The sequence below is a fragment of the Nipponia nippon genome, unplaced genomic scaffold (genome assembly GCF_047370975.1).
Source record: "Nipponia nippon isolate SJK-2023a ecotype South Korea unplaced genomic scaffold, ASM4737097v1 scaffold_9, whole genome shotgun sequence".
NCBI classification, from domain to species: domain Eukaryota; kingdom Metazoa; phylum Chordata; class Aves; order Pelecaniformes; family Threskiornithidae; genus Nipponia; species Nipponia nippon.
In genome coordinates, this window is record NW_028262413.1 from 7,854,904 (window position 1) to 7,870,559 (window position 15,656).

The following is a 15,656-nucleotide window of genomic DNA, read 5'->3' on the forward strand; positions in this document are numbered from 1 at the left end:
TATACTAGTGGGGAAACTGAGGCATGGAGGGCTGTTAGGGGTAGGCTGGTGAAGCAGCCATCCAAAATGTTTTCAGCAGATGCTTTCTTGCTGTCTCAGCTTCCCATTCCTACACCATCTCCGCTCCCAAAGCCAAGCCAGGGGAGCAAGCGGCAGCCCAGTTCTGCTCCCTGGCTCCCCATCCCAGCACAGGTCACACTGGAAGCTTTTCCCCTGCAGTTCCCCTTATACCTGAGCTCCTCTTTCTCGCAATTAGTGCCGGATGTTTCACGGGAAGAAGTGCGTGTTAAAGAAGGAGCTGAATAAAAGACTTGTACAAGAATTTGCAAGGATAAAAAGTACATGGAAAAAAAATTACCCAGCCTAAGCCACAAGGAAACAGGGCCAGTTAAATGGTTAGGAGCTGTTTTTTTACTGGTAATGTTACAAATTTAATTGGATACATACGTCAATGTTCTTTATATTTGAAGTGCATATAGCCTTGGATATTTACTATTACACGCTTGCATAGATGGGACATGGTATTTTACAGTACATATGGTTTTCCACACTATGGTTTTCATAACTTTAAAAGCCAGAACAATTTCCTTCACCAGCCTTTTAAACAGAGATTGACACTTGAGAAACGCTCAGATGCGACTCTGTATGTTTTTCTATGTTCGTTTTGTATTCCATTTGTTCAGCTTCCTACAGCCCGTTAATCTCCTCTCTTAAAGCCTGTTTCAGCTTGGCGTGCACTCAGACACTACCATCTTGTAGGAAACACAGCACTCATCCTACCAGAGGCTTCTTCTGGGGAACAGAGGAGAAGGGAGGACCACCACACACAGCTGGGCTAAAATCACACAGCATGGGGGACATGCTGTGCTGGAAACACTCATGGAAAGCCTGTGTGTAGATGAGGATTCCCCTCAGAACAGCCCTAGGCAGACTGCAGCTAAAAATCCCTGAGATGCTCACCTGAAACCCCAGGAAAAGCCTGCATGAACCTGTGGCAAAGCCAAACCATCGTATTTTGTGTACACGCCTCTGTGCAGATGCTATGCTATGCTAACGCATCCACCACTGTCAGGGCGGATGGAGGGGAAATACCCTCCAGTTGGCAAGGGGAACCCTCTTGTGCCACCCCTGCAGGCCTCATCCATGGCAGAAGCTGGGGCGAGCTGGCTCTTACCTCGTCGCACGCTGCACAGCGGGGCTTGAGGCACTCGGCGTGGTGCCTGCCGCAGTAGATCTTCCCATCTTGGTAGAAGTAGATCAGGTCGACCAGCAGCTCGTTGCAGACACTGCAGATGAAGCAGGGAGGGTGCCAGCAAACGCCGTGCCCTGCTCGCGAGGCGAAGACGGCCATGTCCCCTCCGTTGATCTGCCCGCCGCACTGTTAGAAAAGCTGGTGTTTAACGTGGGGTGGGTGAGCCCGCTGCTGGCCATCACCAGCCCGCTGCTTTTGCAGCCACAGCAGAAGAAGGTGCTAATTCACATCTGCTTTCTGAATCATAGAATCATAGAATCATAGAATGTCCTGAGTTGGAATGGACACACAAGGATCATCCAGTCCTACTCCTGTCCCTGCATAGGACAACCCCAAAATTCACACCATATGTCTGAGGGCATTCAATATATGAATATTGTCAGGCTTGGCACTGTGACTACCTCCCGTGGGAGCCTGTTCCAGTGCTCCACCACCCTCTAGGTGAAGAACCTTTTCCTAACGTCCAACCTAAACCTCCCCTGGCATATCTTCCTGCCATTCCCTTGGGTTCTATCATTGGTCACCACGGAGAAGAGATCAGCGCCTGCCCCTCCTCTTCCCCTTGTGAGGAAGCTGTAGACTGCGATGAGGTCTCCCCTCAGTCTCCTCTTCTCCAGGCTGAACAGACCAAGTGACTTCAGTCACGGCTTCCCCTCTAAACCCTTCGCCATCTTTGTGGCTCTCCTCTGGACACTCTCTAGTGGCTTTGTATCCTTTTTGTACTATGGGGCCCAAAACTGCACACAGGACTCAAGATGAGGCCGCACCAGTGCAGAGTGGAGCGGGACAATCACCTCCCTCGACCGGCTAGCAATACAGTGCTTGATGCACCCCAGGACACGGTTGGCCCTCTTGGCTGCCAGGGCACACTGTTGGCTCCTGTTCAATTTGCCGTCGACCAGAAACCCCAGATCCCTCTCTGTGGGGCTGCTCTCCAGCCTCTCGTTCCCCAGTCTGTATGTACATCCAGGGCTGCCATATCTCAGGTGCACAATCCGGCACTTGCCGTTGTTAAACTTCATATGGTTGGTGATTGCCCAGCTCTCTAATTTGTTGAGATCTCTCTGCAGGGCCTCTCTGCCCTCGAGAGTGTCAACAGCTCCTCCCAATTTTGTGTCATTGGCAAACTTAGATAGTAGTCCTTCAAGTCCTGCATCCAAGTCATTTATGAAGACATTAAAGAGCACTAGCCCTAAGATGGATCCCTGCGGAACCCCACTAGTGACTGGTCACCAGCCCGATGTAACCCCATTTACTATAACCCATTGAGCCTGACCTGTCAGCCAATTGCTCACCCATTGCATTATGTGTCTATCCAGCTGTATGCTGGACATTTTGTCCGGGAGGATACTGTGAGAGACAGTATCGAAAGCTTTACTGAAATCCAAAAAGATTGCATCGACTGGCTCCCTTGGTCCACTATGTGGGTAACCTTGTCATAGAAAGAAATTAAGTTTGTTAAGCAGGACTTGCCCTTCGTGAACCCATGCTGGCTGGGACCAATGACTGCGTTGTCTTTCAGGTGTTTTTCAAAAACACCCAGAATAATCTTCTCCATAATTTTGCCAGGCACAGAGGTGAGACTGACAGGCCTGTAGTTACCAGGGTCGTCCCTGTTGCCCTTCTTGAAGATTGGGACAATGTTTGCCAGCTTCCAGTCAACTGGGACCTCTCCAGATTCCCAAGAGCATTGAAAAATCATTGAGAGAGGTCTCGCTATGACATCAGCCAGCTCTTAAGTACCCTCGGATGAATCCCATCGGGCCCCATTGACTTACAGGGATCCAGCTGGAGCAGCAAATCCCGCTTAAGTTTGGGGTTGGTTGGGAGTTTGTTGTTCTTGCAGTCATGGTTCTCTAGCCCAGGGCTTTGGGGGTCCCACAGCCCATCATTGGTGTTGAAGACCAAGGCGAAGAAAGCATTAAACGTCTCTGCTTTGTCTATGTCCCTGTTTGTGAGGTGACCATGCTCATCAAGTAACGAGCCAATGTTATTTCTGGCCTGCCTTTTGCTATTAACATATTTTAAAAAGCCCTTTCTGTTGTCCTTCACAGTACTGGCCAGCTTCAACTCTAATTGAGCTTTGACCGCACGAATTTCCTCCCTGCGGTGGTGAACAGCATCTCTGTAGTCCTCCTATGTTGCCTGACCTTGCTTTCACTGGCCATCCATTTTCTTTTTTCTCCTTAGTTCTAGAAGAAGATCCCCACTCAGCCAAGCTGGCCTTCTACCTCACCTGCTTGAATCCTGACATTTTGGAGTTGCCTGCTCCTACGCTCTTAGGAGGTGGTAATTAAAAAGTGCCCAGCACTGATGGACCCCAGCACCTTCAAAAGCTTTTTTCTCACAGGATCTTACTAAGTAGTTCCCTGAGCAGCCTGAAGTCAGCTCTTCTCATATCCAGAGTTGAGGTCTTGCTGGCAGTTTTCCTCCTGTTACCATAGATTTTAAACTTGACTGCTTCGTGGTCGCTGTGACCAATTGCCACTTCACCCACGAGACCCTCGCTGTTAATAAGCAACAAATCGAGGAAGGCACCTTTCCTCGTCAGTTCCCTTAGTACCGGTACCAAGAAGTTATCATCCAGATGGTTTAGGAATCTTCTGGACCTGTTTGTACCAGCTGTGTGGTATTCCCAGTTGACATCTGGCAAGTTGAGGTCGCCCATAAGGACAAGGGCAGATGACTTAGAAGCACCCCTTAGTTCCTTAAAGAATAATTCATCCGTGTCGTCATCCTGGCTGGGTGGCCTATAGTAAACTCCCACAACGACATCCACTTTATTTGTCTGCCCAGAGGCTCTCAACTGTGCCATTGCCAACTGCTATCTCCATGCATTCCAGCCCCTCCACTACATAAAATGCCACCCCCCCTGCCTCGCCTGCCCTGCCTATCCCTCCTGAGGAGCCTGTAACCATCCAGCATGGCACACCAGTCACAGGACTCATCCCACCAGGTTTCACTTACGCCTATGATGTCATATCTCAGGGACTGGGCCAAGTCATCTAGCTCCTCTTGCCTGCTCCTCACGCTGCGTGCATTTGTGTAGAAACACTTCAAGGGTGGTTCATTGTGCCCATTACCTCGTGGAGCAGCCTGAGGAATCTCACTAGCACGCAGCTCCTCAAACTTTGGCGTGCCATCCCATTGCTCGTCACTGACTAGCCTGGTGTTGTCCCTTTCCCCCTTTCAATCTAGTTTAAAGGTCTGTCAATCAGCCCTGCTAGCTCCCGAGCAAAAACCCTTTTCTCTTTCTGAGAAAGGTGCATCCCATCGGATGTCAATAGACCTGGTGATGAACAGACCATCCCATGATCGAAAACCCCAAAGTTCCGCTGATGACACCAGCCTCAGAGCCACATGTTGATCAGCCGAGTCTGCCTGTTCCATTCAATGTTCTCCCCTGCTACTGGAAGGATCCAAGAAAACACTACCTGAGCACCTGAGCCTTCAACAAACCACCCCAAAGCCCTGAAATCCCTTTTGATTGCCTTAGAACTTCTCTTTGTTAACTCTTTTCTGCCAACATGAAGAACTAATAGTGGGTAATAGCCTGAGGACCTTACCAGACTAGGGAGTTTTCTGGTGACATCTCTTACCCTGGCCCCAGGGAGGCAGCAGACTTCCCTGTGGGTTGGGTCCGGTTGGCATATGGGACCCTCCGTTCCCCTCAGAAGGGAATCACCTATGACAACTACCCTTCTTTTTTTCTTAACATGAGTGGTTGTGATGCAGGGGTAGGCTGCCTAGACGACCCCTCCATCCCAGATCCCTTCCATTCTGGTGTCCCTTAATCTCTTTTCATCCCCATTTTATGGCCAGGATATCAACAGCTTCCCCCCCTGCCTGAGGCCAGGAGCTGATGTGACTGCTCTGCATCAAATATCGCAGGGTGCTCTCGGCACATGCCTCGACGGACCCTGGTGCTCGTAGCTGGCTGGCAGGGGGCACAGGGCAGGTGCTGCTCCTCTGAGCTTCGCTTAACTTTGATAATTGAAAAGCTGCCCCGCTTCTGCCAGTTGGTCAGCCACTACCCACCTGCTCGCAGATGGCTCCCGTCATAGTTACAGGGAATGGGCGGACATTGCCTCTCCCTAAATTTTCCCTCTTCCTTTGATTGCTGAAGAGTTTGAGCTCCCTCTTCTCCTCCTCATCCAACGAATTGCAATAGCGGACCTAAAAAACACAAGGGATTCTCAGTTTTATGGATGTCCCTGGCTCCCTGGCCAGCGAGCGGCAGTCCCATGGGCTCTGCAAACCTCTGCAAGGGGATTACACAAATGGACTCCATCCTCGGCTTAGGGGAGGCTGAAGAAACTCCAGTGCCTGGGCTGCAGTCAGCCCAGGGCTCAGCCAAAATTTTAAGAGGTAGGGATGAGAAGAAAGGGCAGGAGGAAGGTTGCTCTCCAAGTGCTAGGTTTCTAGGAAAGTCTTAAAAGTTGGGTCCTCTGAGTCTCACCCACACCCGCAATCATATTGATAGTTTTCCTGATTTCTCCTTATGGCAGAGGTCTTACAGCAGCTTCAAAATGTTTTACTGGCATTTCTAGTGTGCAGCCAGTTTTCCCTGTGTAAACGAGGGACTTCCAGCTATTTGGGGACTCCAACTATTCTTCCAGCATAGGGTCAAGCTTGCACATATGCAAAACCTCTGCATTGTAAGGTAATAAGGAAATAAGTAAAATAAAAGGATATAAACAATGAATGATGCAATTTCCCCAAAGCTTATGAAACTATGAGGTTTTCCTGGCTATTTTCATCCCGCAGGCTTAGCTCTTGGCTGGTTGCATCTCAACGGAGAATACGACTGAAGAGCCAAGGTGGCCACGCGTAGAACCAGTGCCCAATCCAGCCTCCGTTACTTTGGAGAGCAGGCTCACGGAGCCAAGCAGGATTATTCACATGAGCAAACAACGCATCTTGAATTTTCAAAGGAGCAAAACGGAGCACGAGGGGAAACTGGATGCAAAATCTGCCAGTTTGCAGAAAATACACGCAGGCTCGTGCCTCCAGCTTGCAGCAGCATGGGCTGCAGCATGTGCATTTATTCCTGTGTTCTTCAGCTGTCAGAGGCTGTAGGTTTTCAGTGGCTGCCAGGGAAGGCAGGCGGGCAGGTTGGGGCCCAAGGGTGCATGGGAAGAAGCCCCTGCCTGCTGCCTGGAGCTCCCCCGGCACTGGCAGCGCCGTGCTGTGCCCATGGCACCCAGCCACACGCAGGCAAACTCGTTAAAATCTGACTTAGATCAAACAACTTACCTACACATATTTTCCAGAGCGGCTTCTTCAGAAAGCAGCATGAAAATCATTTTTTTTTGTTTACACAGGGAAATTTTGCGGGCTACCAGAAGCCAGTGTTCTCACTGATGAGAACAGGACGTCAAAGACCGGACCCTTTTTGCTGCCTCACATCTTTCTTGTGATATGTAGGAAGGTTTATTTGCTCTGACTGGTCTTGACTCAACCTCTGGCTCGCCAGGCTCTCCCAGCTCGCAAGGCTCAGCCCCAGTGAAACCCCTCGAGGAGAGTGCACACGCACCCCCACTCCCAAGGTGAGTTGGAAGCAGCACTTGGGAAAAGGCTTTTTCAACTTCGGATCTGGCTCTAGCTGATCTCAACAGCATTTCAAGCCACTTTTAATGCGGCTTTGGCCTCTGAGGGCTGAGAGTGCTGTTATTTCAGAAAACTGAAGAAGGATGATTTTAAAAATTTTAACTTTAAAAACAAACAACTCCCCCCCACCTCCAAGACAATCCAAGCAGGGAGCAAATATGGCACTTAAATAGCAACATGACCAAACTCCAAGTAAATCCCCCCAAAAAGCAGAAAGGACCAGCCACGTTTCCCATGAGCAACCCCAGGAGGTGCGTCCCCTCCCCACCTGCAGCCCTGATGGATGTCCGAGGACACTTTTCGGATACTAACCTCATTGTCGTGCGGTGGCAGCTGGTGCAAAAGCTGCTTTATGCGAGATTTTTCTCCCGGGCTGTTGACGTAGGGGACCTTGTCCTCGGGCAGGCAGCTGTAGTACTGGTGCACCTACGGAGCAAGAGAGGGGACTGCAGTGGGGCTCCCCGGCCAAGCCCGTGCCCCCACACCTGGCCAGCAGCCACCCCCCCCAGCCAGTGGGCGCCGGGTCTTCCCGATGATTTTGAGCGGGGAAACACAGCCAGGCGCTGCTTTGGTTTTATTGCCTTTTCTCCACCGAGAACGAGGGGTGGCAGCCCTGGCGAGGCAGCGGAGCTTGTTACCGTTTGCTCGGTCAGCCTCCATAGCGTTAGCATGTTTCGCCGGCTGCGGGGATGTGTCGGCACCTGCCTCGGCAGGGGAGGTTAAAAAGGCTGCGCCCCGGCAGCCTCTGTGTTGCCGGCTATCTCAGCCTCCACCTCCATCAAAACTCTCCAGGCTTTTTTCTGCAGCAATTTGTGGAAATAAACAGCAGATAAAATCTGTTGGAAGGCTTGTTTTTTCTCTTTCGTCTCAGAGCGTATAATTAAAATCAGCTATTAAAAAGGCAGCGTGGTGGGGCACGGCGTGCCCGGCGCTGGAGGAGCCCAGTGGCAGCCCGGAGAGGAAGCACGCCCCGAACCCCAGCGTCTCTCCTCCGACTGCCACACCTGGGACGTGTACTCAAGGGCTGGGCCAGGCACCGGGATGGGACTCCCTGGCCGAGGATCAGCTCCCAAACAGCCATGGTGACGTTCAGCAGCTTGGGAAAAAGCAGGAGAAGGTAAAGGTAAGGGAAAGCTCTTGCTGCTTGGCTGAGATCTGGAGTCTCTGCAGCCCTGGATGTCTCTGCATGCTTGGGCAGGAGCAGGGGGCTGGATGGCTTCCTTAAATCTGCACTCAGCTAGAGAGATGCAAACCATTTTCCTGGTGCACACAGCCTTCTGCCTTTGCTGTGGTGGGATTAACCCCCTGAGATGCTCCCTCGGCTCTCAGACACTGCAGCAATTCATTTCAGAGCGGCTGCACTGCCGGCAGCTTTCACAGGGCTTTTCCCAAACGACACTTGCTTTGCAGTGGCTTCTGATCAGCTTTTTCCCTTGCTGTATGTTTTGGGCTTTGGCCTAGAAAGCACCACCTGGGCTGGCTTTCCCCAGAGAAGCCCCCTCTGCCCGCACAACCCCACAGCATCTGCAGGATGACAAGCTACTGTGGGTCACCGGGAGGGATGGGGACGCAGAGGCAGGTAATGGGGCTGGCTGGCCGGAGAGCTCGCCCTCGGGCTTGCAGGCTGCTGGGGGTGGCTCATACAGGGAGTCACCTTCCACAGGAAGAAATAATTTCTTATTCCAGAATAAATATCCCAAACTGGCATTATTCAGAAATAATTACTCTGCATTTAGCACACTCCCTGGTCTCATTCAGAGCTACCTGTGAGCAGAGCTCCTCCAATGCTTGCAATAGCTTTTCTTCTCAAATTATGGTTCCTCCCCAAACCGACCCTAACATCCACCTTTGCCCATCGTCAGGTTTTGTGGAAAGAGAAATTTTTAGCAGGCTTCTGCCCATAACTCTGCAATGCTGACGACAAGGGAACTGCTTGAGTCATGAAGCTGAGGAACACGCCGAGCATATGCCACCGCGAAACCCTAAATTTGTTTTGCTAAGGCACAGCAGAAACGGACCCACCAGCTATGGAAACTGTCAAAGAAAGAAAGGCTGCTAAGGATTTTGTTGTGTTAAAAAGAAAACAAACTACATACATTAGAATACTTACTTTGCATTTATACAGCATCCTTCATCCAGGGACATCAAAGCACATTAAAAACACTTAAATTCTTATGACACGCTACATGAGGTAGCAAATATATGCACTGGAAAGGACTATTTGCAGTATAACAACGTTAAATGGGCTCCCTGAGTTCATGCGGCTAGTCCATAGCAGAGCTCGCAGCTGAAAATCTCCTGGCAATGCCCCGGCTGCCATACCTTTTACTGGGCTGCCAGGCTACCGGGCTGCCATGCTGCGCCTTCCCGGCCGGTACAGATGCCTGCTGACTTCTCTTGCCAAATCCCCCATGTGTGGACAGGCTGCTCACTTTCCCTTGCGCTCGGGTTGGTTGGTTTTTTTCTTGCAATGAAGTTTTTTTGCCCACTGAGTCCTTGAAGTTGGCGGAGACTAGAAATGACTTTTTTTTTTTTTTTTTTTTTGAAGAGCCACCAAATTCCACCAGCCTGCTCCGGTCCCTAAAGCTGTAAGATGCTCACCCTGGGCAAAAAGCAGGGATGCAAGTTTTTCCTTCGGCAGCCTAGGTGCTGCCTTCCCAGAGCCCGATGCAGTGGGATGTACGTGCCCAGCTCCGCTCCTGCTTCCGCTGGGAAGTTTTCCATTTAGTCTCAACAAGTCCACGGGAAATGGCTCCCATCGCACCAGCAACATAGCTCAGCAGGGATGGGCAATTTGGTTTGAGAAGCAAAACAAAATAAATATAACAGGCTCCAACCTGTGTTCTGTTGCCTGAAATAACCCGAAAGGGTTTGCTTTGGATCCACATCAGCCAAGGGGACCTTCTGCAGGGGTGCTCACGGAGAGGATGGAGTGGAGGCAGCTGCCAGTCCTTGCCCAGCACCCGCGGGACATCTCATGGGGAGAAAACCCTTGTCTTATGCCTGTTGATGGCTTCCTCCACTGTTGCCTTTACACCCACCATCCCTCCTGGGGACAAACCTGAACCAGGGGGATGCACAGATCCTTTCGCCTGGGGCGTCACTCCTATCCCGAGAGGTCCAGCCAGGGTGCAGGTGAAGAGCAGAAGGACGCCCCTTGCCCAGGCTGACGTTAATCCAGGCTTGTGCAAATACACTGTCTCATCCATCACTGATTCCCTGTGGGATGTGTCCAGCTTCCCAGACAGGAGAGCCGAGCCCAGAAGGGATGGGGTCACAGGCTGCCCCTTGCCTCTGTGCTCAGCTGACCGCCGAGAGCATTTCCCACCCCACGAGTGAGTGGCTGGCGGCTGGGCTGACACAGCCCAGTCGGGACACTCAAAAAGGAAAAATAAAGGAAAGGGGGATTTTCAGATAAATTTGGCTTTTCAGGGAAAAGGCCTGCAGAAGATGTTAACTCACTGGAAAACTAAAACTGCTCAGTCTGCACTTTGCTTTTGTACAAAAGGTCACTGTCTTCCACGAAAATAACTCCTCCTCCGTCCAGCTCCGGTTCGGAGCACGCACAAGCCTTTGTAGCTAGTGAGCCTTGCACGGCCGCTGCGGCCAAAGGGCCCGATCCAGACCCCCCGAGCACTGGCGGATGGCTCCTCACCGAGCTTGCAGGCTCTGCAACATGAGCTGCATCCAGATAAGTAAAACAGTGTGGGGCAACGACCCGGGACGGATAACATATCCCTTTTAAATCCTATGCTATCTTTAACTGTTTTATTATTAAATACTTCTGCTGTACAACACAGCAGCTCCACATCCTGCTATTTCCCCTCGCAACAGATCTGCTCTGCCCATGATTATCCTAACAAGCATCATTAACACACATGAGCCACGTGTGGGCCAGGCTAGGTTTTGTCCTCAGTTTCCCCACTAAGCTCTGCTCACATCTGGATGGAAGAAACCCCGGAGGAATATGGAAAACATCAGGCTGAGTTAAAATAAGGCTTTAGACAACGTCAGGGGCCCCGATGCCATGGGGACAGGCTGGCCAGCACGCTGGAAGCCAGGCCGGCTGCGGGTGCTGGGTGCTGCGGCACGCTGGCCGGCTGGGCAAGCCCCGTCCTGCCCCAGGGAGGTCTCCCAGCTGCTCGGACAGGCTCTGTGCCACAAGAACCCAGTGCAGCAGATATCCATCTTCCCAGGAAAAGGAAAATGTCCAAACGCCAAGTTTTGCTAACGAAAACTGATACACATTTTGGAAATTAACAGCTGCTTGGAGCTAAAAGGGGAGGGCACGGGGGAGAAGATAGAAATTAAAAAAGAAAGAAACCAGGAGAAAGGAAAGAACATAATGTAAAACAAGGGTAGGAAAAAGCCTTTAAAGTGGAGCCAACTTTATTCAAAGGCACTGAGGAAAGTAATTACATTAGTTTACAAATGCCTTTGTGTTCTGCAGTCTTCCTAGGTTTGGGGTGTGTTTCCAGTTTAACTTTGACAGCTCACAAACCTCCCGGTGCCCGCTAAATAAAGGCAGGACTGCAGCTTCTCCTGGAGGTCCCAGGGGTGACCAAAGACAAAACCCATGCCAGCACCTTTGCGGGCAAAGTCTTACACCTTCTCCTAGAAGAAAGTTTGCAAATAACCTGTGAATTTAAGTGATTGATGAAGAATCTCTTTGATCAATGAATTAAAGGAGGCGGAGGGGAAATATCACGTTTCTTATGCCATGAACTGGTGCTGGGAAGCAGCATTCGGTTGTGCTCGCCCCAAGTACAACACCCCTAGCGAAAGCACCCACCAAACCGGGCTGGTTGGGATGACTGTACCGCTGGGATGGACTACAAAGGAGCACGCGGTGTCCTGGCGCGGCTCAGCTGATGGGTGCTGACTTGCTCAGCCGTAACAGCTCCGGCACATCCAGCTGGGCAATCCTGCCTGGCTTTCATGAAACCAAACACACTGCAAAACCAGCTGCAAGGCTTTTGCGAAGAGCCCTGTGAGGGCAGTACGTGCTGGCCTGTGTGCAGCAGAGTGCCTGAACATGGATGTCCCCAAAAAGGGGACCTGGGTGGGTCAGCCGCCTCTCAAGCACAGCACGGTACATTATCACATGCAGTGGAGTCTGTTCAAAATCCAGGCACGCTGACATCCTCTGACATCCCCTGTGCCCAGGAGGCACCGTTTCCCCTGGGATCATGCCGGGGTCCCACAGCCCCAGCAGTCCACCCCATGCCACGCAGGGATGTACCACAGCAGCGCGGGCAGCTGCCTGTGCAATGATATGCGGAGCAGTGGCTGCCGGTACACGTGTGTGTGGACACTCGCTTGTGGCCCCGACCCCTGGCTCTGCGTGCGAGCTCCCACGAGCTTTGGCTGCAGCAGGAGGAAGGCGGCCAGCAGCTCCGACAAGCCTGTGCTGGCCCGGGTGAGCGGGGCTGCTCCTGCAGCTCGCCCACTCCTCCCCAGCGCTGGCTTTTAACTGCACGTCAGGTATTAAATGATCTTTTACACCCAGCACTTAAAATCGACAGAGAAACAAATCTGGTGTCTTCGGTATTTCTCTCATTCCTGCTGGCTGCCCTTGCAAAAGTTAAGAGGAAAAAACCTAAAACAAGCCACACGCAAATAACCCTCTCAATGTGTCTGCAAAACGTTGCAAGTGCTCGTACACGTAGGCTCACACATGAGCTCCACAGATGATAGCACATGTGAAACTGGAAAGCGGGTTCAGCGTGCTTCGGCCTGAGTCTGGCACGTCCTCCTTTTCCGTGGCCGTTAGGATACAAAGCACTTATGTATTTCTTGAAGCAAAACAATCCTTGCAGCAAGGCCAGATGCTCTGAAACGAAGAGGAGAGTGGGAACTGCTGGCTGGGTCTGCCAAGAACGGGGATGCAACCAGGCACGCACCCTGGGAGGGAGTCGGGGTCCCCCTCGAGACCCCGCAGCCTCGGCTGGGAGAAGATCGTTATCACCCCCGGATCCGTGAACGCACCTGTGTGCCGGCATGCGGCAGTGGGAGACGGACGCAATCCCCGGCGCCGGGCGGTCCAGCATCCCGCAACGCTGGGTTTGCTCTCGGAAACCCGCTCCCGAGTTGCAGGGACAAAGGCAGGGAACAAAGGAAAAATCATTTTCCTAAGTGCTATTTGTTCTGGCATGCTCTGCGGCTCTCTGTGCGCTTCTCTCCCACAGCTAACGGCAGCCGAGTCGTTTGAGCATTGCTGCTCACCAGTTGAGACCGACATCCATTCCTGCCAAGCCTTTGGAGCAGTTCTTGGTCTGTAAGAGATGCCGCGGAAACATTGCTTCCTGCTGGCATCAAAGAAGAACATTTGAATGAAGGCCGTACATCCACAAGTTTTAGACTTGTGAAAGCGCATGCCATGATTTTTCTTTGTTAAGCAGAAATCGAATTTGGATTAAAAGGAGCCAGAAACAGTGCTTTCAAAAGCATCTGAGAGTGGTCTTTGCGCTGCCAGGTACTGACCGGCAGAGCCGCTCTCGCACTGCTCAGAGTCCCCTGGTGCACCAGCAATTATAATGATCATCTGCTGCATTGATCATAGCTGATAATTCCTCTGGGTCTGCCACTTAAAATGCTCTTGTATTTATAAGGCATGGGGTAGCATACTAGAATAATGCCGCAACAAGGAAAAGCTGTAGTTGTATGCTGGAATAAAGCTCCAGGATAAGTTTATATTGTGTAGCCTGGGATTTCTCTGTTTTCTTTTCCACTTCTTGCTCTTCTCCTGCCTTTTACCTCTGCTGCCCACCACACGGCTACTTCAAATTTAAGAACCAAGCAAACCCTATTAGGCGAGTGGTTTTGTTTCTGTGGCCCACCAAAAGCAGCTGATTCCCTCCCTGATAACAAGATTGTTCAAGGATTAAATCATTTTAACATCTTCCATTGGCTCACAATGATCAGGCAAACACCCCAGGACGCAGAAACGGAGCAAAAGCCCAGACGCGTGGTTTTGCCACAGTTTTTTTTGCAGCACGGGATGCGCTCACACCTCCTCCACCCGCTCTGCTCCAGGGCAGAGGGAATAGCTCCAGGACCTCCTAACCCACCCCAGCTGCCCCCAAGTCACGCAGCACAGGCATCGCACACGGAAAAAGCATTTTGTCTGTGGGACTGCTGCTCCATCTGGCTGGCAAGCGTTCGGGCACGGTCTGATGCCTGGAGGCTGGATTTAGACAGCTCCAGCCTTGAAATAAGAGCCGCTAACTGCCAGGCTATTTAGATACTGAAAGAGTTCACTGGGGAGGTGATGGACTTACCCCTACCTCGAAGTGAAATTGGAGAGCTTTTAAAAATGTGCTGAAATGCAGCTTTTGGATAAAATACTACAGCGTTCAGGTGTGCAAAGGGGTAGAGCTAGAGGTGGCTGCAGCTTCTGGCACCGGCGTACATGAGTTACAGCTCCTCTTCACCCCCCCTCGGCTCCCCATCCAGCATGCTCTGCTCTCAGGATATACCAAGCGAAGCAGAGCTCTTCGATGTGCTTTTGTCCTTCCTCTACCTGGCCAAAAAATAGCTTATCTGCTCCCCATTACTATGCAGGTTTGGGGCACAGGGTTGCTTTGGTCTGTCTTGTTCATTGCCACATGCAAGACTTCAGTCTCCTGAGGAGTGAAACAGTTTGCTGAACTTATAGGGCCCAAGAAAGGACGAGAAGGTAAAATGCACTCGATCGTGACACACAGGCAGAAGTGAGGCACGCGTCCCCCAGAGACGGCTGGCCCAGATAACGTACTTTCTATCACACCAAGCTGGTGAAAGTGGGTATCTTTAGGTAAGGTGTAAACGCATGTTCAGTGGAGGATCACCTCCGCTCTCCTTTCCTCACTTTGTGACCTGAACAGCAACTGATGAAGCCTGGAGGTTTTATAACTATAGGTCTTCCAAAAGATCCAGAACACAAATCAACACGTATGTTAGTCTCTGATTAAATTCTCCATGACAGCTACGAGTTTCACACTGCACTGCAAAGCTCACGAGGTCCAAGCTCTAATGGCCGCCTTAGAGGAAAATGGTCCCCTGAACCTTCATGCTACTACGTTTAGCTAAGATGAGATTTTCATAATTTTTTAAGGGCCTCAATTGGAGCAACTGTGCTGACAGCAAGAGGGAATTAAGTTCTTATGGCATAATCAAGGATCTTGAATGTTGGCATGCTGGAGCCATGCAGAAAGCCGCACTGCAGCTGAAGTAGAGCCCCATCTTTTGTTTAATTGGAAATCTGTGCCCATAACCAGCTGCTCCCATTATTGAGACACAATAAAGACAGAAATCCTCAAAAATCCCTTGTATTCAGAAATTCAAGCTGGCATGTTATAACCCCTTTGGATTTCTCCAAACCACAGGCCCAAGAAATTCAAGGCTGTGCACTCACATGTATTTACACGTGCCTTGCCTAAAAATGTGAAAAACACATCATAAAAGTACTTATTTTTAAGCATCTGCCCTCAAACTTATGTCAGTGCAAGGAGGATCAGCTGTCGGACTGCCAGCCCCAGCAGACAAACTGGCTCCCAAAATTGCCTTCCCCTGTCTTCGCAGCCAGGCCCAGTCTGGGATTTTGCTTTGCTGAGGACACGTTTCTGTTGGTGTCTGCCCATTTCAAGGCTTTCACACTTATTTCTTTATCCGACCATTGAACGGCAGGCAGGAAAAAAAGAGTATTTCTCAAAGCCCACGTCCTGAGCTTCTGCCTTGCCTCGCATACAGCCACCTCTCCCATTCCCATCTGCATCCATATCTTCCAGAAGAGAAGTCCCTCTTTTGCCACAAG

At 51.0% G+C, this 15,656-nt stretch overlaps 1 protein-coding gene across 4 annotated transcripts in view; it reads right to left on the bottom strand.

The window, feature by feature from the left end:
* PRICKLE2 (prickle planar cell polarity protein 2) overlaps window positions 1–15,656 on the bottom strand; it is a 121,313-nt gene that overhangs the window by 17,277 nt on the left and 88,380 nt on the right. For all 4 annotated transcript variants that reach the window (XM_087745053.1, XM_087745052.1, XM_087745056.1 and 1 more), the window contains 3 exons: window positions 7,175–7,288; window positions 5,291–5,428; window positions 1,175–1,378 (listed from right to left, as the gene is read on the bottom strand). In XM_087745053.1, coding sequence (XP_087601179.1) covers window positions 1,175–1,378; window positions 5,291–5,428; window positions 7,175–7,288 — 456 coding nt within the window. The remainder of the gene's footprint in view (window positions 1–1,174; window positions 1,379–5,290; window positions 5,429–7,174; window positions 7,289–15,656) is intronic.